The sequence below is a fragment of the Narcine bancroftii genome, chromosome 3 (assembly GCF_036971445.1).
Source record: "Narcine bancroftii isolate sNarBan1 chromosome 3, sNarBan1.hap1, whole genome shotgun sequence".
Classification (NCBI taxonomy): domain Eukaryota; kingdom Metazoa; phylum Chordata; class Chondrichthyes; order Torpediniformes; family Narcinidae; genus Narcine; species Narcine bancroftii.
Genome location: NC_091471.1, coordinates 349,968,004 through 349,994,797, shown reverse-complemented (window position 1 = coordinate 349,994,797; position 26,794 = coordinate 349,968,004). Strand labels below are relative to the sequence as shown.

The window sequence follows — 26,794 nt, the reverse complement described above, 5'->3', positions numbered from 1 at the left end:
CTTGAGCCTTCATCAAAGTATGAGAAAATGCTGATGTGACTGAACAGGAGAGCGGGGGTGGGGGGGGGGGAGGGGTAGGGAAGGGGGGTGGCAAAGGCAGAGGATGATAGATGGAGAGAGGACAGAGGGGAGGGGGAATGGCTGTGCTGGGTGGGTGAAAGAAAAGGCAAGTAGGTTTAATGGGAAGTAGTAAAGTTCATTTTCATGCCATGTGGCCCAGACGGAAAATAAGATGACCTTCCTCCAGTCTGTAGGTGGTCAGGGCGGGACAGTACATAAGGCCATGGTCAGACACGTGAGGATGGAAATGTGACCCAGAATTGGTGGTTCGCCACTGGGAGATCAATGTAGTTGTGAACGGAGAGGAGGTGCTGAGCGTCTGCAACCAGTCTCTCTGATGTATAGAATGCCACATTTTTTTTGCACGAACTCCAATTGTGAATATTTTATCATCCATTCTATAATATTCATTGTCTCTTTTTAATTCAATTTTTTAAATTGTTTTTGCATGAGGATAACTGGGAATATTTATTATTTATCTTTTGTGTTAATTTTTAATTCAATTATGTGTACTACTGTAGATTTTATTTTTGTGAGGTACTTGTTTGGCTGCAGCAAGCAAGGTTGTCAGTGCACCTCAAGGGCTGTGTGCTCAGCCCACTCCCTGTTCAAGCGACTGAACCACGACTGCATCACTGGATACAGCTCCAACAGTGTCATTAGTTTGCAGTGGGACTAGGCAAAAAAGATTGGTTCGGCACAGACTAGAAGGGCCAAAGGGGCCTGTTTTTGTGCTGTAAGTTCTATGACCCAACAATAGTTGGCCTCATCAGCAACAACCATGAGTTGTACTGCAGAGAAGAGGTGGAAAATCTTGTAAAATGGTGCAGGATGGTGTCAAGATGAAGGAGATGATCATGGACTTCAGGAGGACCAGGAATGTCCACCCTCCACTACACATAAACAATTCTGTAGAATTGTTCCGCCCTGACCACCCACAGACTGGAGGAACAACATCTTATTTTCCGTCTGGGCCACATGGGATGAAAATTCAGTCGAGAGCACCAAGTTCCTTGGAGTTCACTTAACTAGTGACCTATTGTTGACACACATCTCCTGACAGGAAGGCACACATCAGTGACAGTACTTCCTGAGAAGACTGAAGTGGGTAAGGCTACCAGCCACCATTGTGTCAACCTTCTATAGAAGCTCTATCGAAAGCATCCTGGCTGGCTGCATCATAGTGTGATACAGTTGCTGGAGAGAAATGGATCAGAGGACAATCAACAGGACCGTAAAATTGGCAGAGAGTATCACTGGAGTCTCCCCCCCCCCCCCCCCCCCACCCCATCAACATGATCTACCGGGATCATTGTCTGAACAGGGCACACAAAATAATTGAGGACCCCTTCCACCCCATATCCAGCATCTTTCAGCTGCTTCCGATGGGGAAGAGATACAGGAGTATCAGAGCCAGCACCACCAGGCAAAGGAACAGCTTCTTCACGTTGCAGTAACATCAGGGGCTTGACTACATTTTGCTCATTTTGTTGAAGGGCTCAAGCCTGAAACGTTGGTTATGTATCTTCATAGAACATCACAGCACAGAAAACAGGCCCTTTGAGTATGCGCCGAACTGTTATTCTGCCTAGTTCCACTGACATTAACCCATTCTATTGCCATCCATAGCACTCCCATACATATATCTGACCAAATTGTTCTTAAAAATGAAAATTGAGCCCAGTCACCATGTCAGCTGGCAGCTCGTTCCACATTCCACCACACTCTAACATTCCCCCGAAGCTTTTCTCCATTCATCCTTAACCCATGTCCTCTGGTTTGTATTTCACCTACCCTCAGTGGGAAAAAAATAATCTAATTGCATATACTCTATGCCTTTCATAATTTTGTATACCTGTCAAATCTCCCCTCATTCTTCTACGTTCCAGGGAATAAAGTCTGTTTAACCTTTTTAACTTGTTTGACCTTTCCCCATAACTCAGTTCCTCATGTTCCTGCAACATCCTTGCAAATCTATTTTAAACGATTGATAACTTATCTGTAGATACATAACCTGGTACCTACTTGCATTTTGTTCATACTTTGATGAAAGGCTCAAGCCTGAAATATTGGTTATCTGTGCTACAGAAAGTACATTGTTCGACCTGCTGAGTTTCTCTAGCATTGCGTTTTTACCTCAACCACGTTGTCTGCAGACTTTCATGTTTTAATTCTCTAGGTCCAATGGGCTTCGTCCAGGGAGGACATCTCACGTTCTCCCTGGGTTTCCAGGTGAGGTGTCACATTGCTGCAGCAAAACCACACCATTCCTATGCACGAGGTGAAGGAGACACTCTACCCCATGGAGAGGAAGTAATTCAGGGGGAGCGTCGCTCCCTCTATCCTTTTGAAGGAGTGGGGCGAGGGGTTCAGGGGAAGAACCCCTCCCCACGACATGAGGTGCCCTGTAACAGCAGGTGTTCAGAAAGAGGACCCCCACTCCTTCCCTCCCTGCGGCAGGAGGTGTTCAGGGGGAAACCCCTCCCTCCCTACGACAGGTGGTGTTCAGGGGGAAGACCCCCCCCCTCTCCCTGCAATAGGTGTTCGGGGGGGGGAAGACCCCCCCCCCCTCTCCCTGCAATAGGTGTTCGGGGAGCAGACCCCCCCCTCTCCCTGCAATAGGTGTTCGGGGGGCAGACCCCCCCCCCTCTCCCTGGAATAGGTGTTCAGGGGGCAGACGCCCCTTCTCTCTCTGTGACGGGAATTCAGGGGGAAGGTCTTCTCCCTGTGACAGGAGGTGCCTAACCACTTCCCTCGCCTTCAACCTCACCGAGCACCATCCGCCATCATTGATGCTGGCATGAACCGTTGCCCTTTGACAGATTCGCCTCAGCGCGCTCTCAAGCTTCACTTCCGGTTTGCGAGTTCCGGCCAATCAGACGGCTCCACGAGCAGCTTAGCTCTCATTTAAGCGCATGCGCAGTAGCGTTTTCCTTTCTGTCCAGTCCGCCCAAGTCGTGGTGCCACGTTCCTGTTGCCCGGTCTCCTTGAGCCCCCAGGCCGCAGCCCCACCGTCCGTCCGAGCACCATCTCAGGGACGTATTCACCGCCGCCCAGCGCCGCGATGTGGGCCCCGCTCCTGCTGTGCCTGTTCGCCGCGGCCGTGGCCGCCGACATCCCCGAGGAGGACGACGTGCTGGTGCTGAGGAAGGACAGCTTCGAGGAGGCGCTGCAGCTGCACCGGCACCTCTTGGTTGAGTTCTGTGAGTGCGACCCGGGGCCGTGGAGGGGGCCCGGGGTTGGGACTCTGGGTTGGGACTCTGGGTTGGGACTCTGGGTTGGGACTCTGGGTTGGGACTCTGGGTTGGGACTCTGGGTTGGGACTCTGGGTTGGGACTCTGGGTTGGGACTCTGGGTTGGGACTCTGGGTTGGGACTCTGGGTTGGGACTCTGGGTTGGGACTCTGGGTTGGGACTCTGGGTTGGGACTCTGGGTTGGGACTCTGGGTTGGGACTCTGGGTTGGGACTCTGGGTTGGGACTCTGGGTTGGGACTCTGGGTTGGGACTCTGGGTTGGGACTCTGGGTTGGGACTCTGGGTTGGGACTCTGGGTTGGGACTCTGGGTTGGGACTCTGGGTTGGGACTCTGGGTTGGGACTCTGGGTTGGGACTCTGGGTTGGGACTCTGGGTTGGGACTCTGGGTTGGGACTCTGGGTTGGGACTCTGGGTTGGGACTCTGGGTTGGGACTCTGGGTTGGGACTCTGGGTTGGGACTCTGGGTTGGGACTCTGGGTTGGGACTCTGGGTTGGGACTCTGGGTTGGGACTCTGGGTTGGGACTCTGGGTTGGGACTCTGGGTTGGGACTCTGGGTTGGGACTCTGGGTTGGGACTCTGGGTTGGGACTCTGGGTTGGGACTCTGGGTTGGGACTCTGGGTTGGGACTCTGGGTTGGGACTCTGGGTTGGGACTCTGGGTTGGGACTCTGGGTTGGGACTCTGGGTTGGGACTCTGGGTTGGGACTCTGGGTTGGGACTCTGGGTTGGGACTCTGGGTTGGGACTCTGGGTTGGGACTCTGGGTTGGGACTCTGGGTTGGGACTCTGGGTTGGGACTCTGGGTTGGGACTCTGGGTTGGGACTCTGGGTTGGGACTCTGGGTTGGGACTCTGGGTTGGGACTCTGGGTTGGGACTCTGGGTTGGGACTCTGGGTTGGGACTCTGGGAGGAGGGGACGCACCGGGGCGGTGGGCTGGGGTCCGGGCCGCAGGGGAACTGCGGAATAGAGTAGGCTGCGCCCCACCCTTCACTCCATGTAGAAGGAGGTACTGCACAGGGATGGAATGATGAGCGTCGGGGGCCGAATGGGGGGAGAAATGGGATCATGGCCTGGGGTTGTCGATAGGGCGGCTATCCTGGTCTTAAATGGGAGGGGAGGAGTTGGTGGGGGCGGGAAAGAGTGCCCCAGTCTTGCTCGGTCGGATGCGGGCTCCCCTGGGGAGTGGAGAAGGTTCAGGGGTTATAAAACACTGCATCACAGAAACTAGCCCTTCGGACCATTACTATGCCTTGTCCCAATCATCTGCAGCGATGGGACAGTGGGCTTCAGTGCGGCAAATTAGAGGGTTCCCCCTTCCACTTTAAATGGGCGATCTGGTATGCCGGGGTTGATCCCTCCGAAGGCCACCGATTCCAGCAAGGCCAAGCAAGCCTCGCGGTCCCATCTTCCATTTCACTTGGTGCCGAGGCTTCAATGGAGCCTGCTGCCCGTGAACTTCATTAGAGTTGATGCTCCGGCTTCTGGTGTCCGTGTGTGTGTCCGAGGTTTAATTTGGGATTGGATGTGCAGTGGTGCTACAAGACTATTACCTGGCAAGTTTCAGGGAACAGTGCATGTGCGGGATGTGAGGCAAAGGATATTTGTTGGAACAAAATGAAAACAATGCTGGAGAAACTAAGCAGGTCGAACAGTACACTTTATAGAACTACCAGCGACTCGTCCCTTGATGAGGTACTCAAGCTCGAAACATCGCTTATGTAATTTTGCAGTATTAAGGACATCTTTTTTGTGCTTTTACTTCAACCACGGTGTCTGCACACTTTCGTGTTTTACTTTTTTAACATAAATTCCAACCTTTGCTTCCTGGTGGTTCGCTTTCAGTGCCTCTGCGCCGAGTTGCACGTACTCGCAGAGCGAATCGCTCGCAAACAGGAGGGACGGGGCTAATTGATCGCTCGTGTTATCCACTAGCACTCCGTGGACGTCCTGCAGTAAACTTTCGCGTTGACGTGTGCGAAGGCGAGTGGCCGCTTCCATGTCCTTGGATTCCCTGCCGGGGGGTGGGAAGGGTGTGTCTCCCTGGCACCAATGTGTACGTTGAGATTTTGAATGGTACCGAGCTTTTTCAGGAACCACGAGAATGATGCACCCTTTGAAACGTTGGAGAAGTCCACGCTGTCAATTTGAAACAGCCTTTGGTTACTGCAGATTACATGTAGTGAGTGTTAGTGAACGTGTAGGAGAGGTTAAAGGTATTGGACACTGAGCATAATGGTTTAAAGCTAGAAAGATTAAATTAAGGTGTGCAAGTATATTTTGTGCTAGTGAAAACACAATACTGGAGAAACCCAGCAGGTCAAACAGTGTGGTTTTTATGAATCAAAAACAAAGGTGCATAACCATTGTTTGAATGGGGGGGGGGGTGGTGAGAGGAGAGCTGGCTAGCAGAAACTTGATGTTGATGCCATCTGTTTGGAGAGTGCCCATACAGCACAGTTGGCATCTTTTGTGGCCACAGGAGGTATCATGCCTCTGGCCTCATCTTGGTCTGGAGCCCCAAGCAGACTTTTCAAGCAAAGCAAAAATTCACTAGTGTATCTGCAGGAGTGCACCCTTTGTGGCCGCCTCTGCATTGGAGAGACTGGTCGTCGTCTTTTGTGGCCACAGGAGGTATCATGCCTCTGGCCTCATCTTGGTCTGGAGCCCCAAGCAGACTTTTCAAGCAAAGCAAAAATTCACTAGTGTATCTGCAGGAGTGCACCCTTTGTGGCCGCCTCTGCATTGGAGAGACTGGTCGTCGATTGGGAGATCACTTCGCTGGGCATGTTTGCTCTATCTATACCAGTGACAGACCTCCCAGTAGCCAACCATTTCAGTTCTGTGTCACACTCCCACACTTGTATGTCTGTCCATGGCCTTGTGTACTGTCCCACCAAAACCACCTGCAATTTGGAGGAATAACACCTGATTTTCTGTCTGGGCAGTCCCTAGTCAGGTGGCATTTAAATTGATTTTTCTGTTAACTGGTTCTCCTCTTCTCCCCCCTTACCTTCCAGTTCTCCTCCCTCCCTAGCCATCCCTCTGCCCCATGATCACTGCTGTGCTCTCCCCCTTCCGCCTATCACCTTCTGCTTTGCGTCCATTCTACTCTTGTTCGGATACCTGCTGACATTTTTCCATACCCTGAAAAGTCAAGCCCGAAATATTGCTTACATATTTTTACCTTTGCTATATAAAGGGCACTGCTTGGCCCGCTGAGTTTCCCCAGCTTTGTTTTTTTCTGATATCAGAATGGCCTGATTGAGAGTAGGATTTGATAGCTCATCGATAGATGGGAAGAATTAGAATTAGGGAGAAATTATGAGCCCAAAGGACCCCAAAACCCAGCAGCAATAGATATTCACCATGACAAATGGTTACTTAAACAAAAGTTGTTTTTAATTATCTTTAAACATGAAAACAGAATTAAACTTTAACTTTTAACTAACCTAACTTAACCTCCATCTAATTCTAAGTGTATGTGTATGTAATGTGTGTAAATTTAAGAAAAGTTCTTTGGTTCACAGTCTCACTTCTCATTCTTCCAAATTCTCTGGTTGCAGGCAATTCTTATACTGTGCACAGAATTTAACATGTATAAATTTCACCAGGCTTTGGTGCTCAAAAGGTAAATGGTCACTGCTCAGGAAGGTTCTTGTAGGTTTGCAGAGAGAGATGTGTAGTTCCAGGATTTCCACAACTGAGGTACTACCATTAGTCATCTCAATGTCTTGCTGAAGAAACTTGCCCCATCAGGGTTCTCCAGACGATAACCTCTTTCTTTCAGGCTTTCACAGAGTTCCTTTCTGTTCCACTTATTCCAAGAGAAACATCAGACAGATAGCACTTCCAGCCATCTGCCACTCTGGAGCTTCTGTTTTAGTTCCAACAACCTTCTCTTGGCTTGTTACAGCTTTCTGTGTCACACGGTCCAAGACATCTCTCTCTCTGTTTTAGGTAAACAAGAGCACTTTGCAGAGGTCAAAAGCAAAAAGGTCCAAAACAGACCACCTGTCTCTGGCTGTTTTACCAAGACAATAGTCCATTCATTTCATGACATTATTTCAATTAGCACCTACTTGTGAAATGTGCATAGCATTCCTCACAGTTCCTCAAAGTACTGTGGATATTAATTCTCTAGTATTTCAAATAAAATCTGTTTTAAAGTGTGTGTATGTAACATACTCTAATTTTACCAATTTTCTCCCAAAAACATTCCCAAATATTCCATCACAAAATGCTTTACCCAGAGAAGTTGGAATAAGGAATGTACAGCCACTAATTGAGTGAGTTATAGAGCTTTTAAGAGAAGCATAGATTGGTGTCATAACTTGATCCTGTCTGCTCCCTGCTGGCTTTGTTTCCTTCAACTGCTTTCCATTTCCCATTGAAAGCCATGATTGAGTTGTGTACACATTCGTGATAATTAGGGAAATGAGAACATTGTTGCAGTGTGGGATTGGAATGTGGACTGCAGTCACCTTTGTGCCCTTCAGGTGGTTGGAGGCTTTCATGGCTGTGAAGAAAAGGTTTGAGAGGTTTCAACATTTATTGTGTGCAGATGTAGGACAAACAGCCTGTGTAACTGTGGTTCCAGATCAGGTTGAGATTCATTCTAATCACCTTCAAGGTGAGCTGTTCATCTGGGTAGGGTGTGCAGGGAGGTCAGGAGCCATTCACCCCTCTGATGTCTTTAATGGGACCAAAGGAAGTGTAAATTTCAGAGTGCAATGGTTCATTGAACAAAAGTTAGTAAAAATAGTTTAATTGTTCTTGAAAGTTGATGTTTGTGGCAAGACTGCATTTACTGCCTGTCCCTCACTGCTTCCTGAGTCATGGGTTTTGCTGGAGTAACACATGAAAGTCTGCAGACACTGATTGAAGTAAAAACACAACCCTGGAGAACTTCAGCAGGTCAAACCTACCTGGTTTTTGCACACACCTTGGAGGACAGGCCTGAAATATTAATGTATATCTTTACCTCCTGTGGAATTCGTGAGACTGGCTGAGTTCCTGCAACATTTTTAGTACAATCACAGCATCTGCAGACTTTAGTGGATGAGATGAATTTCTTGATTGGAAAAAAAATCAGTGTGAATGAGGTATCAAATGTCAGTTTATTTGAACACAAAAAATTGTAACTGCAGAATTTGTACCAGCTGTTTTTGGGTTTGCGAAGGTCAAACCAGTTTCCTTCTGGTATTGAGTGACATTTTATGGTCACATTGAAAGTACCAGTTTCTCTGATTAGTTGATCGGTTTCAATTGCTTCCTGATTCATCATCAACAGAGCAGTGTTTCTTCTGTATTGGTTAATGTTTCTTTTCCTTTGGCTTGGCTTCGCGGACGAAGATTTATGGAGGGGGTAAAAAGTCCACGTCAGCTGCAGGCTCGTTTGTGGCTGACCAGTCCGATGCGGGACAGGCAGACACGATTGCAGCGGTTGCAAGGGAAAATTGGTTGGTTGGGGTTGGGTGTTGGGTTTTTCCTCCTTTGCCTTTTGTCAGTGAGGTGGGCTCTGCGGCCTCCTTGGCCAACTGCCTCATTAATCTCCTCACTGTCTGTGTGTGTGTGTGTTTTGCTAAATTTTTTTTGGCAGAGCAATTACCCAGTTCAAGCCTGTTTGTAAAGAATTGGTTCATGTTAAAATGAAGCTGTGATTCTTGTTAAAAGGATGTGTGATTTAGGAGGAATGGTTGCAGATGTCTCTGCGTTGCAAGCTGCTTCTGTCTGCTGGATAGTATTTTCATGCTCCCTGCAACATGAAAAACTACAGATGATGTAAGTAGGATGAATCCTGGGAACATTTGACAGCTCTTGGCCTGTTCTCATTGGAATTTAGTAGAATTGTGGGAGGAATCTCACTGAAACATTTTGAATGTTGAAAGGCATGGATAGAGTAGATGTGGAAAGGTTGTTTTCCCATGGTGGGGAAAGTCTAGGACAAGAGAGCACAATTTTAGGATTGAAGGGCATCTGCTTAGAACAGATGTGGAGGAATTTCTTCTGCCAGAGGGTGGTAAATCTATGGAATTTGTTGCCACAGGTGATTGTGGAGGGGCCAAGTCATTGGGTGTATTTAAGGCAGAGATTGAGATTCTTGATTAGCCAGGGCTTCAAAGGTTATGGGGAGAAGGCCAGGCAGTGGGGCAGAATTAGAAAATGGATTAAATGGTGGGGCAGACTCGATGGGCTGAATGGCCTAGTTCTGCTGCAATGTCTTGTGGTCTTATGAAATAAAAACAATGTCAGAAATACTTCCTGTGTTAGGATGCATATGGGAAATGAAATAGTTGAGGTGGCAAGTTTGATGTAGCAGTTAGCGCAAAGCATTTACAGCGCCAGTGATCGGGACTGGACCTGGGTTTGAATCCCATGATGTCCGTAAGGAGTTTGTACATTCTCCCTGTGTCTGCGTGGGTTTTCACCAGGGGCTCTGGTTTCCTCCCACTGTTCAAAACATACTGGGGGTGTAGGTTAATGGGATGTAAATTGGGTGGCATGGACTTGTAGGCTGAAATGGCCCAATTTTAAAAGTTTAAATTTAAAGTTTTGGGTTGAAGACACTTTGTCAGAACTACTCATTATTACCTGCTTTTATTTTATTACTGTCAAGTAACCTGCTGGCAGCAGCATGTATAACTGGGTGTTTGAGCAATTGCTTCCCTGCTGTAGGTCCAGTTCATTTTCCACTCAATTTTGTGTCCTGATGGGAGGAGAAATATTGGAATATTCCCAATTTTCAGATCCATTCTTCTTTCATCTGCCCAGGATTTGGCATTGATGGAAAACTAAATGTTGTATTGGAGATTTTCTGTCATTAATGTTGATAGGAGCAAGCCAACGCCTGAGAGTGTCCAGCAACAGGACATAGCTTCAGGGAATTGAAGCTCGAACTTGTAGTTCATAATGAAGACCTTGCCCCTGGTAACAAAGGAATGCCTTACAACAAAGGAGCACAGTTTAGCTTCCCCAAAGCTAGCTTGTGTTTTCAGATGGAATCTATCTTGAGTTTTGAGTTTGCAACATTGCTGAACTATTTCAGAAATTAAATGGCTTTGAATCTGGATACTAATTTTCAACTTGTATCTTTGTAACTGCCTTGCTTGAATTCAAAATTGACAGTTCTGTGGATTTGGGTACATTTGGGTACATTCCTTGTGCAAACTATTTAACTTGGGTACTTTGTGGTGGAGAGATGTGCTGATGGTTTGAACGCTGGAAGAGGATGTGGATCGAGTGTGGCAGTCCTTGAATCTGACACTGCATTTGCTGGTTCTCCCTGCAGATGCCCCCTGGTGTGGACACTGCAAGGCTCTTGCTCCAGAATACAGCAAAGCCGCTGCAAAGCTGAAGGAAGAAGGCTCTGAGATCAGGCTGGCGAAAGTTGATGCCACTGAGGAATCAGATCTGGCACAGATGTTTTCAGTCAGGGGATACCCAACTATTAAGTTTTTTAAAAATGGAGACAAAAACAACCCAAAGGATTATTCAGGTAAGGATAATTTCCATTGTAATGATGTGGTAAGTACATTTGGAAGAATGCTGTACAATCAATATTTAAAGGCAATGCCACTTAACTAATTTTATTTGGATTGTTCTATTTATAGTCCTAGTCTTACACATGCCCCACACCCTTGATATTTGAACTGTCACTCACTTCCACATTTTCCATAAATTTCCTGTTTCCAGTTATTTCTTCCTTCCTCGTCACATTCTAGACCAGACATTCTTGATAGCTTTTTTTGGCTCATGGCCTTCTTGGGGCTCTGTTCAGATTTATGGCCTCCTTTACTGCTTCACAGGGAAGTTTAGTTGCTCTGTCCTACAGACTCCATTTAAAAAAACAAATATGATTTCAGTATGTGACCTGTGTCAATATTAGCTGCTGTTGACTATGCAACTTCTAGCACCTCAAATTTCTCCCTCTACTACAGTAAATCCACATGACTAACATTCTCCGAGTATTCAAATAAAATGCATAAGTGCCTTTTGTATGCTGAGCAAGATGCCAAAATGAAACCAAAACTTTGCTCATATCTAACTCACTGGTACATGGGACCTACTAAAACAATTGAAGTTGACATTAGCCAAAAGTACGAGGATATTACCTACTGGCTGCTCATTCAAGTTCTGACTTGGAAATGTCTGGTGCTCTGATCATCACAATCTTCTACATGCTAGAAACTTCTGCCCCCTTCACTGTAAGTGAATTCAGCACAATGTTCTAGTACTAAAAAAAATAAATTGAACTGTATCAGGTTTGCCAGAGTTCTGCTATTAGTCAGTATTGACCTGTGTATCTATTTCTTTCTCAATTATCTTTTGTTTTTCAGTAATTTATTCCCTAATCTGCCAATTGTTGCTGGGCAATTGGAGTTGTTTTTCATTTGTGCTAAGATTTGTGAATTATGTACCAATATTTGACCCAACACTTTGCCCTTGGTGCATTTGCTTTGGACTTTCATTTTTCTGTCATGGGTTGGGGATGGGGGGGGGGTGGTAACAACCATGTTTATTTTCAACCTTTCAGCTGATATACTACAAGAGTATGTTTAGCTTTTGTTTTATACTCCTGATTTGTTAGACTTCGGTACAATCTTCGTCATTGTGAGTCGACAATATCTCTGGGTTGAAATACTTAATTGTCCTAGCTAATTTTGTAGTCTTGAGAGCAATTTTAATCAGGCTTTTAAGCTTCCCTTTGATCGAGCCCATCATTCCTCAAGACAAATCAAATTTATCATCTGATTGTACAAGTACATCCTGATGAAAGTGTTCTCCGGTCCTCTTTGAGAAACATGCAGACATACAACCAGAAATAACACCCATACAGACAAACAATACTCATGAAGGACAAGTATTTAATCTATACCAATAAAGAATGAGAGTAGTGTGAGCAGTTCCCTTGGTCACATTGGTTCATATGTACTTTGTCCACATCAAAACATTCTAACATGTCACTGTTAGATTTTTTTCCATTTGGTAACTTGGTAAAAATGCTGAACTTCGAATTCTCATTTTGAGATGTTCACTGTTTGAAATGAAGTTTACTACAGTGCTAAGAATTGTTAGTTTACTTTAAGACCGTGGTCCTGGGTGGGAAAGTAAGCTTGTTCTTTTGGTTTTCTGCAGACTGCATCAGTGTCTGAAACTGAAAATAGCACTTCCTTTTCATAGTTTCAATCTAAGTAAATAACTTGATTTCTCCAAGTGTTTGTATTTAGAAAAATTCTCTTCTGAATTAATAAGGTTGTTCACTCTTTTTGTAAAACCCTATCACAGTTTCACAGCACAAACAAGGCCCTTCAGCCCAAATTCATATTTGCCATGCTAGTCCTATTACACTGCATTCAGCCTGTATCTCTCTACATTTTCCTATTGTACCTGTCTGCCTTTGTAAAAAAAATTACAATTGAGCCAACTTTAACCACTTGCTTCATGTACCCATTCCCTCTGAAATAGGTTCCCATGGGTCTCCCTTTAAATCTTTTCCTGCACCTTAAATATGTGCCCTCAAGTTTTAGGCTCTCCTCCCTTCAGAAAAATATTGACCTATTGTAGGTTTCAAGTAAAACTCTCAACAAGTTTACAATAGCTGTCAAATAATTCAGATCCTGATTCCAGCCTTAAAGCTGACAAACTAAAGCAGATTTGATCAATGGTAAACCTTTGACTGTATAAGTTTGCATGGGTCAAAAATGAAATGCTGCCCTGGTGGACACTTTGTTCCACCCATTCTGTAACAGGGCAAAGTTATTGAGCATGGGCATTGTACAGATAATTCAAAATGCAAAAAAGTAAGATTTCTGGTCACAAAATAAATTGGGACAAAAGTGAAATTACGGAAGGAGATTATACTTATTATCAAAGAAATACTCAATTTAAATGGCCAAAAGATGGTGTTAAATATCTATGGATTCATATAGATAATTTTTTAAAAAATTGTACAAATTGAATTTTGCTGTTACTTAAAGGTTGAAGATTTTTTAAAATGGATGTTTTTACCTATAATGTTAGTAGGAAGGGTTAACTGTATTAACATGGATATATTCCCAGAGTACAATACCTTTTCAAACCCTACTACATTATTTAACTCTTAAAAAACTTTTGAGGTAATAAACATGTAAGGAAATTTCTTTGAAAAGGTAAAATATTGAGAGTTTCTATAGAAATATTAACATTCGATTCCTAACTTTAAGAATTATTACCAAGTGGCTCAAATGAGATTTCTCACTTTTTTTGAAGGAGCAGATGAATGGGAATGGGTGAAAATTCTATTTAATAGGAGAGATTCTATTTAAATTTATTTAAATCTATTTAAATTATATTTACTAAGAAGTTCACAGAGAAATTTATATACAGTACAAATGGGTTTCAAAATTAAAGAAGCGCCATTGTTGAAACATTTGATTACTATTTGGAACAAGATAAATGACAAAATTGGAATAAAAGGAAGTTTATCGCCCAAGAAGCCTCTGATTCAAAATGATCTTGTACCTTTTTTAAAGGAGTGGTTTTGTAAAGACATTACAAATATTGAAGATTGTTATGAACAAGACCAATTAATGTAATTTGAACAATTTAAGGAATAAATTTGAAATACCTTAATACTTTTTATTATTATTTTCAAATGAGAGGATATTTGAGGGATAATTTAGGTCCAACGATGTTGTTACTTGTAATGAGGTGGAAATTCTTATTAGGATGGGAAATACCAAGAAATTTATTTCTGCAATGTATCTTAGAAACAGGAACTGCTAAACATTGAGTTCATAAATCGACAGGTGGGAGCTGAATTTGAATATTACGATTGAGCAAAGATGGTCAGATCTGTCAAGGTTGTATGACAAATACTATTAATGTAAGGTATAGATTAGTTCAGTGGTTTTCAACCTTTTTCTTTACACTCACACACCACTAAGTGTTCCCTATGCCAAAGCTGCTCTGATTAGTAAAGGATTGGTTAAGGTGGTATGTGGGTGGAAAGAAAAAATTTGAGAACCACTGGATTAGCTCAATATAATTTTTTTTACATCAAATGTATTTGATAACACAAAAATTGGATAGAATGAAATCAGATTTATTAGTTGTGGTGAACACTCTGGAACTTTCTTGCATTCAGTGTGGTCATGTTCCATGGTAAAACCTTTGTGGGTGGACTTGGAGAAATTTTTAGAACAAATTACAGGTATTGTATTTTCATAAAACCAGATATGTTTCTATTGGGAAATATAGAAGGAACTAGACCCAAGTTGAAACTATAATATACCAAATTAAATTTGTTAAAATAGCATTAGCAGTGGGAGGGAAGTATATTGCAGTGATCTGGAAGTTTGATTCACATTTGAGTATGGGAAGATGGAATACAGAAATACAAAGCTGTATCCCCTTGGAGAAAATTACATATAATGTTTAGAAATTGGTATACTTCTGCAAATGTTGGATATAAATATGTCGTGTTCTTCCAGCCTCTTGAGAGCTGTATTAATCTTCTTACTTGCATTTATCATATAAATATTGCTGAAGTCCTGTGCTGGAAAGTGATCCTCCAAGCAATCCATGAAACTATTCTTTATTTTTCTTTATCACTGTATATCATTTTTACATATATAAATTTCTTTGTGGTTGACGGAGGGAAGGGGAGTGGTTATTTAACCATCAAGTAATGCTTGAAGCTCTCCAATTTAAATTCTTGTTTATTAATTATATATATGGAAAAAATAAAATATTCCAAAAAAAAAAGCAAAAAAGGCTGTAAAACCTGATTTTAAAAACAAGGTGCTAAAAATATTCTGCAGATTGAGTAGCATCTTTGATGAATGAGTTAATGTTTCAGCTCAACAATCCTTTAGATCAGTAAGTTCCATCAAGATTTTTTCCTTCCACTCACAAACCATCTTCAGTAATCCCTTACTGAACAGAGCATCTTATTGCGATAGGTTCTCTGTGGTTAGTAAGGGATTACTTGGGTAGCATGCGAGTGGAAAGAAAAAGGTTGAGGGCCACTACTTTTGAAAGTTTCTCCATAGATGCTGAGTACTTAAGAGCATCTTGTTTTAAATCTTTGTGGTGACTGCCTTTTGACAGAGGCCTTCACATTGATTGGGTTTTGAAGTTTTGGGGTTCTTTACCAGCTGGCTCCTGAAGTCGAGGTCTCTTCCACCCCCACCAACCCCACAAAGCAGTAGCTGGCTGACTCAACCCCAGGTTTGTAGGTAAACAGCTAATTATAAACTGTCCTTTAAACAGTTTATTTCTGTTTTGCTTTGGGCTTGACTAATTGCATGGTTAAGAACCATAAAGGCTGTTCCCAGAACTTCAGAAGACCACTCCAGTGCAGTAATTTTATTTGATAATCACAGTAGGAATAGGTTGCTGTTTGCAGTTGGTATAAAGCTGGTGGTTTTAACAAGAAGCTCTTGTACATCTGTGCAAATATTTACCCCAAAAAATGATCAGCGGCATCTTTGTGGGAAGTCACTGCAATTTGCACTTCAACACCATACATCTTTCACCAAAATCCCAGCAATAGTGATCAAAGTTTTGGAGGTTATACCCAACTTACAATATATTACAATATTCCCTCTCCCCACACCCCCCAATCTCCCCCCGCAAATCAATGTGATCTACTGGGATTGTTATCTGAAGAGGCAAATCATTGAGAGCCCCTTCCACCCTGCACACAGCATCTTTCATCTGCTCCCTTTGGGGAAGAAATACAGGAGGATCAAAGCCAGCACCACCAGGTGGAGAAAATGCTTCTTCCCACAGGTAGTGAGAATGCTGAATGACCAAAGGAACTGCTCACACTAACCATCCGAGACTCATATTTATGAAACAGCATGGATTTATTTGTATAGATGAAATGCTTGTCCTACATGTGCATTATATTCTGTCTGGTTGTGTGTTTGTGTTTTTCACCGAGGACTGGAGAATGCTGTTTCGTCTAGTTATACAATCAGATGACAAACTTATTTGAATTCATGGATTTGCAATGCTAATAGACCATTTGGCCCAGATGATTCAAACTGATTTTTACGCTCCATAGAAGCATCTACTCTGATTAATGCATTCTAATCATGGCCATTAGTTTTACTCCATTAAAGACATCTCCAAGAGGTGAGTCTCAAGGTCGCAGCCTCTATCCTCAATGATCCTCACCATCCTTTTAGTATAATAGGAGCAGGAGTAGGTCACCTGGCCCGTCAAGCCTGCTCAGCCATTTGATGAGATCACGGCTGATCTCCACCTGCCTGCTTTTTCCACATATCTCTTACTATGTAAAAAATCTATCCAACCTTGTCTTAAATATATTTACTGAGATAGCCTCCTCTGCTTCAGTGGGCAGATTTACCACCCTCTGGGAAAAGCAGTTCCTCCTCATCTATCCTAATTCTACCGTGGATCTTTAGGTTCTGACCCCTAGGTCTCATCACCCCCTACAAATGGAAAAAATTACCTTGTCTATGCCTTTCATAACTTTTTGTTGCTATGATTCCCCTCCCATTATTCTAAATTCCAGTACAGTCGCAGATGACACTGCAGTGGAGACTAAAGGTGAATACGCAATGTGACAAAAACACCCTCTTTCCCTCTGCCATTAGATTTCTGAAAGGACAATGAACCCCATACACTCCCTCACCTTTTTACTCTAATTATTTTTGAATATTGAATTTATGGGACTGTAATTTAAAGCAATTTTGCACTTGTAATGCACAATCCTGCTGCTGCAAAACAACAAAATTCCTGATGCACATTCATGACAATAAGCCTGATTCTGATAGCTAAACTGCAGGTTTTGTGAAACATTAGGCAAGCAGAAAGGTAATTTGTCTCCCGAGCCTGGATCCTTTCAGTTTTCACCAGGTTTATGCTCTGCATGTTGTTCCTTCAAAGTGCAGACTGCACTAGGCTAGTGCTGGTTTTCCTCTTGAAGTTGGTCAGCTCATCCCATGAGAAACGCACAGGATTCAGTCGTTTAGTTATCTGGGAGACCATGCCTCTTTATTCAATTAAAGCAAGAAATGAGAGCAAGCAAGAGGGGTTCAGGAGTCGTTCACCTTGCCTCATTAAATCATGGCTTTCTTCAGTTCCATTTTCCTGCACTATCTTTTGATTTTCTTTGTATTCACAAATCTCTAGGATCTGTTTTAAATGGGCATGACGTCTCTAAACTATTTTGACTTGCAGCTGGAAGGCAGCATGAAGATATTGTGAATTGGTTGAAGAAGCGCACAGGGCCTGCAGCAGACACGATCACTGATGCAGGTGCTGCTGAGAAGCTGGTGGACTCCTCCGATGTGGTTGTCATGGGGTTTTTCAAGGTACTGATTATTGCTTCAAGATTTGTGAAACCTGGACAAGCTAATGCAGCACTGCCACAGTGAGGGCGCTATATAACACGGGTAAGGGAGCTGCAGTGTTGTTGGCCTCCTGTGTATGTGTGGTGTAAGGCAGATTCCAGATGTTAACCTTTTTACCAATAGCTAACTAGATTTAATAAGATTATGCATTCTTTAGTGAAATGAATCCTTTGTGGGAAGAATGGATGAAAAATCTATTGAAGATATTGCAGTTGTTGGATATACAGGGAGTAAACTGCCATCTGAACTGGTATATGGGATTTTGTGTACAATTCTATTATTGTTAATGTTTTTATATTAATTTTAATAATAAGGCTGGAACTAGAATAATAATGGACATTTAATGAAGGTCAGCATCATTCCTTGCCAAGGCAGAGAGAGAATGGTTCCTTTGACCACTATTTTACAACTTTACCAAAATTTATTTTTTAATGTACTCTGCAATTGGCTTCCAAATAGAATGCAGTGTGAACTGAACTGAAAGACTTCTGTGCAAAACTATATACCATTTAATCAAGTATGATTCCTGTGTGTGGGTGAGTTGTGGATTCTGACCAAGATGACAACTTTTGGTGGATTAATCCTAAACCCTGACTTGTGAGTTTTGAATCTGAGATGGAGAATAATAAAAACAGAGGAACTCTGGCAGTCACTCAAGTGTCCATAGGAGATAAAGATATATTTCAGCTTTCAGTCTTGAGCCCTTCTTCCAAGGTATGAATAAAAAAATAGGTGCCTGAGCTAAAAGGATGGGGAGGAGGAAGGAAAGGGCAAGGGAGGAGTATAGACCAATAAAGATGATACTTGGACATGGGGAGGAGAAGAAAGATGAGAAATGATGGGGGGTGGTGTGGCTCTTATGAATGCACAGCTTGAGGAAAGGAAGCAGAGGGAAAAGGAAAGATGCAGAGGTAGACAAAAGGAGAAATGATGGTGGTGGGGGGGGGTAATGGAAGTCAGAGGACTGTTAATGCCATCTGGTGGAGGGTGCCCAGAAGGATTTTGTTCCTCCAATTTGTGGGCAATGTCAGACTAGCAGTGCACAAGATCACAGACAGACATGTTGGCATGGGAATGGGGTGGGGAATTGAAATGGGTGGCCACTGGGAGATCCCTGCTATTGCAGAGGACAGAGCAAATGTGCTCAGTGCAGCATTCCCCTAGTCTGTCAGTCTCTGATGTAGTGGTGAGGGTGGATGTGTGGGTGCAAGTGCAATACTTCATACTGTCACAGGGAAAGGTGCCAAGGGGGAAATGGGTGGAAGGGAGGAGTGGGCGAGTGAGTAATAGAGGGAGTGGTCCCTGCAGAAGGCGGAGAGGGGGAGATGTGTCTGCTGGTGAGATCACGTAGTAAGTGGTAGATGAAGATGTGTTGCATGTGGAGGCTAGTGAGGTGGTAGGCGAGGAAGAGGAGCCCTGTCCTTGTTGCGTGTCGGGGCAGAGGGGGCCAGGGCAGATGTGCAGGAAATGGAAGATGTGTGAATGAGGGCTGAATTGATGGTCATTGAGGGGAAGCCACAATTTTTGAAAGAGGATAAAATTTGGGATGATCTGGCACGTAGGACCTTGTCTTGAGTGCAGATGCAATGGAGACAGGAAAGGAGTGGAATTCTTGCAGGGGATAGGGAGTGAAGAGGTGTAGTTGAGGTAGCTATGAGAGTTGGTGGGTTTACAGAAAATATCTAGAAAGTTTGTCTCCTGAGATGGAGACAGATTGAAAAAGGGGAGAGTATTACTGGAGCTGGAACAAGTGAATTTAAGGTTGGGATAGAAGTTGGCAGAATATAAAGTTCTTGTGTTCATCATGGGTTCATGAGGCAGCACCAAAATGGTCGTCAGTGTTGTGGAGGAAGAATTGAGTAGCCTTGCCTGTGTTGGCTTGTGTCATGAATTGCTTCACATAGCCAATAAAAGGGCGCAGGCATAGCTGGGGCCCCATGCAGGTGTCTATGGCTATCCCTTTGACTTGGAGAAGTGGGAAGAGTCAAAGGAGAAGTCAGTCATTGCGGGGAGGACAAATTCAGTCAGGCAGAGGAGGTGATGGTGATGGTGGAGAACTGGTTAGGTCTATTGTCAAGGAAGAAACAAAGGATTTGTGTGCTCTGGTTTGAGAGAATATTTGATGTGGTTAAAAAAAAAAGTCTTATAACTAAGTGAGAAACGGTGCCAAGCTAGGGCATGAAACATTACTTGGAGCTTTGTTCTGATTCTAGATGTATTTGCATAATTGGATTAGGAGTCCACTTTCGGGCAGAAGGTGTGGGAGGATATTGAATGGCAATTTCTGAGGATGATGACATTTGGTATGGTAACCGGGAGAAGATGGTATGATCTGCCTTCAAAAGAAATTGGAAAATTTGTACAAAGTGCATTCTAGATGGTTGTGACATTGCTATGAGTCTATGAAGTTAAGAAATAGCTCTTCTGCTTCATGAGTATGGGTACACCTAACTGCTAGAATGTTAATTCATTAATGTTCTTATGGTAAGTTTCCACCTTTGGATCCCCATTTGCATCATCTCCAAACATGGTTGACTTCCATCTGTGCAGGAAGAGGCCATCTGAGAAGGTCTGACAACAAATGATGCTGTATGTCTGTCTGTGGGTTTCCTTTGGCTCCTGACTACCACTGTGGACTGATCAGGGATTCCTTGTTCCTTTTCCTCACCCAAAAGTTGGTGGATAACATAGTCCTGGCAGGGCCATGTTCAATCTTCAGGCACCCCTCTGGAGGGCTGCCTCTCCCCACCGCCCCTGCTATGGTTGCAGCTGCCCCTCCTGCATATTTCCAGCCTTAAGCTTGCCAGAGACGATGAGAAATCAACTTGATGGTGCTACCTGCAAGAGTTGCTACCTTTGGGGTTTCTGAGCAGAATACTGAGTAAGAATTGCTGGAGGATTTCAGCAGTTAGATGAATAAGAATGAAAGAAATAGGAGTAGGCTATCCAACCTGTCAAGACTGCTCCACCATTCAACGAGATCATGGCTGATCTGATGATAGGCTCATCTTCACCTATCTGCCTTCCCCCCCATATCCCTTAATTCCCTTACTATGTAAAAAATCTATCCAACCTTAAATATATTTACTGAGGTCATCTCCACTGCTTCAATGGGCAGCAGATTCACCAGCCTCTAGGAAAAGCAGTCCCTCCTCATCTCTGTCCTCCATCTACTATCCTAAATCTTGAGGCGATGTCCCCTAGTTCTGGTCTCTATCTGTCTTTCATAATTCTGTTTCTATAAGATACCCTCTCATTCTTCTAAATTCCAGCAAGTTCAGTCCCAGATGACTCAATTTGTCCTTGTCAACTAACCCCCTTCATCTTTGGAATCAACCTGGTGAACCACTTCTGCTCCACTTCCAAAGCCAGTACATCCCTCCTGACCAGAACTGCACGCAGTACTCCAGATGCAGCCTCTCCAGTATCTTGTACAGTTGCAGCAGATCTTCCCTCCCAAATTCAATCTCTCTAGCAATGAAGGCAAACCTTCCATTTACCTTTTTGATAGCCTGCTGCACCTGCAAACCCACCTTTTGGGGTTCATGCACAAGCACTCCCAAGTCTGTCTGCCTAGCCTGCTGGGTTCCTCCACCAGTTCTGTCTTACATTTTCAACATTGGCTCCAAAGTGCTTTTTAACAAAAGGTATCGCAAGACGCAAGTGCTGGAGAACCTCCAAGGTTACACAGCATCTATAGGAAGCAGAGGGATATAACCAATGTTTTGGGCCTGAGGCCTTTGTCAAGATATGAGCAGAAAGCAGCCAGGCACCCGGATAAAATGATGGGGGAGGAGGGAGTATGTAAGGGAAGGAGCACAGGCCCATAGTTGAGGTCATGGTTGGTTGTGAGTGGGAGGGCAGGAGAGAGAAAAACTGATCGGGGGGGGTGGGAAGGGGATCTGGAGGAGACAGTGGGATATGGAAAGAGAGACAGGAGAGGCCTAATGGAATCTGGAGGACAGTGACAATCCCATCTGGTTAGAGTGTGGCCAGATGCAATAATAGATGCTGTTCATCCAATTTGCGGGTGGCTCTGCGTGAGGTCATGGGATTGCTGTTTATTGTCACAAGATGTTGACTTTTGTCAGCTCCTAACCACATAATTTAATGTGGAAAATAGTCTAAAGTAGTTACTTCTGACATCCATGTTTGTAACTTTGAGCCCTGAGACCATGAGAGTATGGAAATATTCTTGCCTGGATGGTGTTGATGGTATTCAGGACATCTCTGGTTGAACTGAGAATCTGGTTACTGCAGTATCATATTAACCCACCCCTTGTTTTAATTGGAACAAGCGATATTTGCTGGGTTTGTGTAGGATTTGAATGGGGTGTATATGTCTGACAAAGTCTTCTGTTTCAGGATCTGGAAGGGAATGATGCCAAAACATTCCTTCAGGCTGCAGAAATCATTGATGAGGTGCCATTTGGAATCGTTTCGGATGCCGACATCTTTACCAAGTATGACAGGAAGGAAGATGGAGTGGTCCTTTTCAAAAAGGTAAAGGTCAATTGATCAAATTGGATTGAGCTGCAGATTAAATTTTGAGGTATTCTATTTCTCAGGTAAGTTTTGATGGCATCTTTGGATCTTGAAAACAAACTGAATTCAGTGGCTGAGACCTGCATTCATGGCAGAAAGCTTTGTATCTTGCTGGCTGCACACAACAAAAAAATTTCATCATTCATGTGTTGCAAAACATTCAGCTAGAGTTGAGTCTTTAGAATGTTTTACAGTGGGAGTTAGTATGCCAAAATGTAGATAGGCCCAACAGTTCAGATAAATTTCTAAACCGCTGCACAAGGTTGTAAATTCTTCAGAGCTTTGTAGTTGGTCATTGAAACAAATCTGAAATGTCAATAAATTGAAAGCTTTCCTTTTTTAAGAATGTTGGCTATTGAAAAGGGTGTACACAGCCTTAAACATAGAGGTTCATGTCAAATACTACATAGAGGATGGCATAGTGGGTAGAGCAACAACGTAGTGCCAGCGGTCGGGACTGGGGTTTGAATCCCGTGCTGTCTGTAAGGAGTTTGTACATTCTCTCTGCATCTGTGTAGGTTTTCCCCAGGGTCTAGTTTCCTCCCACTGTTCAAAAAGTACTGGGGGTTGTAGGTTAATTTGGTGTAATTGGCCAGCACAGGTTCATGGGCCGGAAGGAACTGTTACCATGCTGTCTAAATTTTTAAAAAATGTTTTGGGCACTCAAAACCAAGTGCATCTTTCAGCATTGAAGGATTGAAGGTACAGTTCAGGAATTATTCAATTCAATGAATGAACAAAGAGCTGTCTTGCCACCCCTCATTAGAAGAGGTGGAACTAGTTTGAAGAGATGCATTCCTTAAGGCAGCACAAGGTGGTCTTCCCTTTTCAAGTGTTTACCCTGTCTCTGAATCACACCTATGACTTCTCTGGCAGTATAAAGGCACATGGTTGGGTTTTATTCTGGGTTTAAACACTTTGTGATTCATCCACTGGCCTGATTGTGTGATTTGGTCTGAAACTACATGGCTTGGATGATTCAGACCTACTGACTGGAGATCTGCAGCAGAAAAGCTGCTGGAGAAAATTTGGCAGGTAGGACAACATCTGGAGGGAAATGGAGAGCTGATGTTTCTGCTTGAGACCCTTGATGCAAGCTCTGTCTTTCTCTGCATAGATCCTGCTGAGTTCTTGCAGCAGCTTTTCTTTTAGATCCAGACATGATTGTCTTGGAAGTGAGTTAACATGTTTGGAAAATGACTTGAAAACCAAGATTGCTTGTACTGTTGGTTTTGGTACACAGTTGTCACTAGGTGCTTTCAAACTGTCCTGTAAAATGGGGTTAACTGGCCCAGTTAGCACCCCATTCACAGGGCAGTTTTGAAAGGGTCTGATACAGTTATTAACATGAGAAATCGACTGGGTCCTGCCCTACCTCTGAGGTAGTCGGGGAACCCAGTAATACTCACCTAGGTTGTGTCCTGCGGCTAGAAACCAAAAATGTCTGACCCAGTTGTTCTTGTGATGTCAGTGCTTGCGTGCTGGTGTCACGGTGAAACCCCTGGTGAAGAGCCTGTCACGATTGGGAGAGATGTTGCTGCTGCGGGGTGGGGGGGGTGGGGGATAAGGTCGCTGCTGGGGGGTTGCCACAATCAAAGGGAGAGGGGTCGGCTGCTGCGGGGTGGAGGGAGCGTGATTGACAGTCGGTAGGGGAGCAACTGACAGCTGGTGGGGGGTCGGAGAGACTAGTTTGCGTGACGCGTCACTTACCACGTCATCGTGGGGATCCCCTTAAATAGCTGGATTGGTGATTTACTGGGGTGATCCAGCCCCAGCTTGAAAGGTGCTGGGAGCACTTTTCGCCTATTTAATGCACCTGGGCCCCAGGAGGGCTACCCAGGTGTGAGAATTTAAAAGCACCTAATGAGATTAGTGTGCTGAGGAACTTGAACCTGTCACCAGCAGGTGGCAGAGTTGGGCTGAAGGAAATGGTTGCAGAGTAAATCTGCAGAGATTTGATCCCTCTGGGTTTTTGATTTTGTGCCTTCAAAACAAGTCCTTAGAAATATGTTGTTTATTTACATGCCAATTGTTCTTTGTCTTGCTCCAGCATTTGAATTTGTACTGAAAATTTGGCCACTCATTTCAATTCCCCAGCTCATTCCCATGCTGACATGTCTGTCCATGGTCTTATGCACTTCCTGATTGAGACCACCCACAAATTGGAGGAACAACATCTCATCTTCTGACTGGGCACCCTTTGACCAGATGTCATTAATATAGACTTCTCTGGCTTTTGTTAAATCTTACCCTTTTCTCATCACCTTCCTACAGATCTCTCTCCTTTTCCCTCTGTCTCTTTTCACAGAGCCAAAATCAGTTCTCGCCTCTCCTCTTATCAAATCCAATTAACACCTTTTGTTGGTCTGGGCTCCTACCCCAGCCAGCACTGTCTACTCTGAGCATTCCTGTTCTTTGCCTATTCCTTGAAGAAGGGCTGAGGCCTGAAACATCAGCAATATATCTTTTTCTCCTGTGGAAGCTGCAAGACCTGCTGAGTTTCTCCAGCATTTGTGTTTTTAGTATCTTAATGACAACCCATTCAAACCTTCAGTGATGCGTAACCTTGATTGGGTCTACAGGAGATGAGGTGGTGATGGTACTGTCCACAACAGCCCATTTTCTCCATCATCTGCATAAACCTTTCCCTGCTGCTTTTTGCATCCTTTGTCACTGGAGGAGGAACTATGTGAGAGCCACTGCACACACTGCCCTAGGCTTGTTGTGACCTGGGTTACTCTTATTGGGTACATGAACTCTTCCTGTCCTACAGTCATATTTGGATGGTGCAGTAAGAGCATTCGTGCTGCTGCTGTAAGCATAACTGGCTTTAATCCTGACCATGGAGTGCTCTTTGTGCCTTCTCTGGTGTGTTCAATAGCTGCTGTAAAATGCTCTTGGGTGAAAAGATGGGAGATGATGGGCACAGGACAGAATATGTTCCAGGTTGGGACTTTTGAATGTACAGAGCTGGCATAGATTTGATGAGCTGAGTGGCCTTGTCTTCAGTAAATGTAAATTAATGTGGGAGAAGTAAAACTGAAGATGTCAACTCCAACAGTGCCACTTCAGAGAGTCTAGGATTATGAAGAATTACCCAAATTAAAAGTCTCAAGTACACCTCTAATTTAGATTGGCAGCACTCAGTTTAGTGAGGGGTGGCTAATTTCCCTGAACCAAGAGTTGAGTGGCCTAATGGCTGGTGTAGCTAATTAGTAGAGCTGATGTTTGATGCCATTGCTAATTGCAACTTGCTTTGGGGCAGTTAGAAGTGAGAGTTAATTACTTAGTCTGAGTTCTAACATGCAAGTCTGCAGCAGCATGTGGGCTTGTTTCCTTGTCTACCCAGTTGAGTTATGCTGTACAAACATAGAAACATGGCAACAAATTGCTGCGATTTCCACAGGGGAGAGCAGTTAGCCTTGTGGTTGGTGCAATGCTGTTTCAGTGCTAGCGACCTGGACCAGGGTTTGAATCCTGTGCTGTCTATAAGGAGCTTGTACGTTCTCCCAGTGTCTGCGTGGATTTTGTCCAGTTGCTCCAGTATCCAACTGGGGTTGGAGGTTAATTTGGCAGCATGGGATCATGGGCAAAAGGGCCTATTATGTGTTGTTTGTCTAAATTCCCAGCCATAATCTAAAGGAAACCAGTCCATAATTTCTGTCACCAATCATAGTTAAGGTGTCCTGTCTCCATTACCCACTTTAATTTTCTAGTAGAAACCTTGTTAAATTGCGCTTTGTATCTGATAATGGACATGCATTCACTTTGATTTCAGGATTAGGTTCAAGTAAATTAGACATAGACATACAGCATGGTAACAGACCATTTTGATCCACGAGCCCTTGCCGCCCAATTGACCTACAATCCTCGGTACATTTTGAGTTGTGGGAGGAAACCAGAGCCCCTGGAGGAAACGCCTTGCAGACAGCGTCGGATTTGAACCCGGGACGCTGGAGCTGTAACAGTGTTGCACTAATCACGATGCTACCCATGTGTAATGATGGAATAAACATGGTCTCTTAACCCAGGCAAAGGTAGCAGAGCAACTAAGTGTAAACATAGTCACCTTGATCTTGTAATGCAAACAATTAGGCCTTTGGAAAGCTTTTGAAGCTTTCACCAGTGGCATAATCAACAATTTCTTGTGAAGCAAGTAGTATTTGTTAAAACCACTGTAGTCATGTGCCACACTGGGGTTACGGAGTTGGTTAGCAAATTGGGCACTCAAGAAATCTGGTGGTTTTCTCCTTGCATCAGGCCTGAGGAATTGGTTAGATCTTTCAGTGCACTATTTGCAGAACCCAAAGAACTGATCTCCTGCATGTTTATTTTTAGATCTTCAATGGAACGTGCTATCTTGATCACTCCTGCCAAATCTGTAATTACATGTCTTCCTTGGGATTTGCACCTGTAAAGTGGCTTGATGTACTGTAGGGATATGCTGATCTGCTTAATTACCCTTCTAAACTAAGGCACAAGTGCCTACTTGAGTATTATAGATTGTGGATTGTTGATAGTGGGCATAAGGATGAAGTAAAAACACAATGCTGGAGAAACTCATCAGC

General features: G+C 43.9%; 1 protein-coding gene across 1 annotated transcript in view; it reads left to right on the top strand.

The window, feature by feature from the left end:
* The first annotated feature begins 2,982 nt into the window (after positions 1–2,982).
* p4hb (prolyl 4-hydroxylase, beta polypeptide) overlaps positions 2,983–26,794 on the top strand; it is a 34,878-nt gene continuing 11,066 nt past the window's right edge. Inside the window, exons 1-4 of the mRNA XM_069929711.1 lie at positions 2,983–3,263; positions 10,604–10,810; positions 17,509–17,642; positions 22,047–22,184. Coding sequence (XP_069785812.1) covers positions 3,125–3,263; positions 10,604–10,810; positions 17,509–17,642; positions 22,047–22,184 — 618 coding nt within the window. The 5' untranslated portion in view covers positions 2,983–3,124. The remainder of the gene's footprint in view (positions 3,264–10,603; positions 10,811–17,508; positions 17,643–22,046; positions 22,185–26,794) is intronic.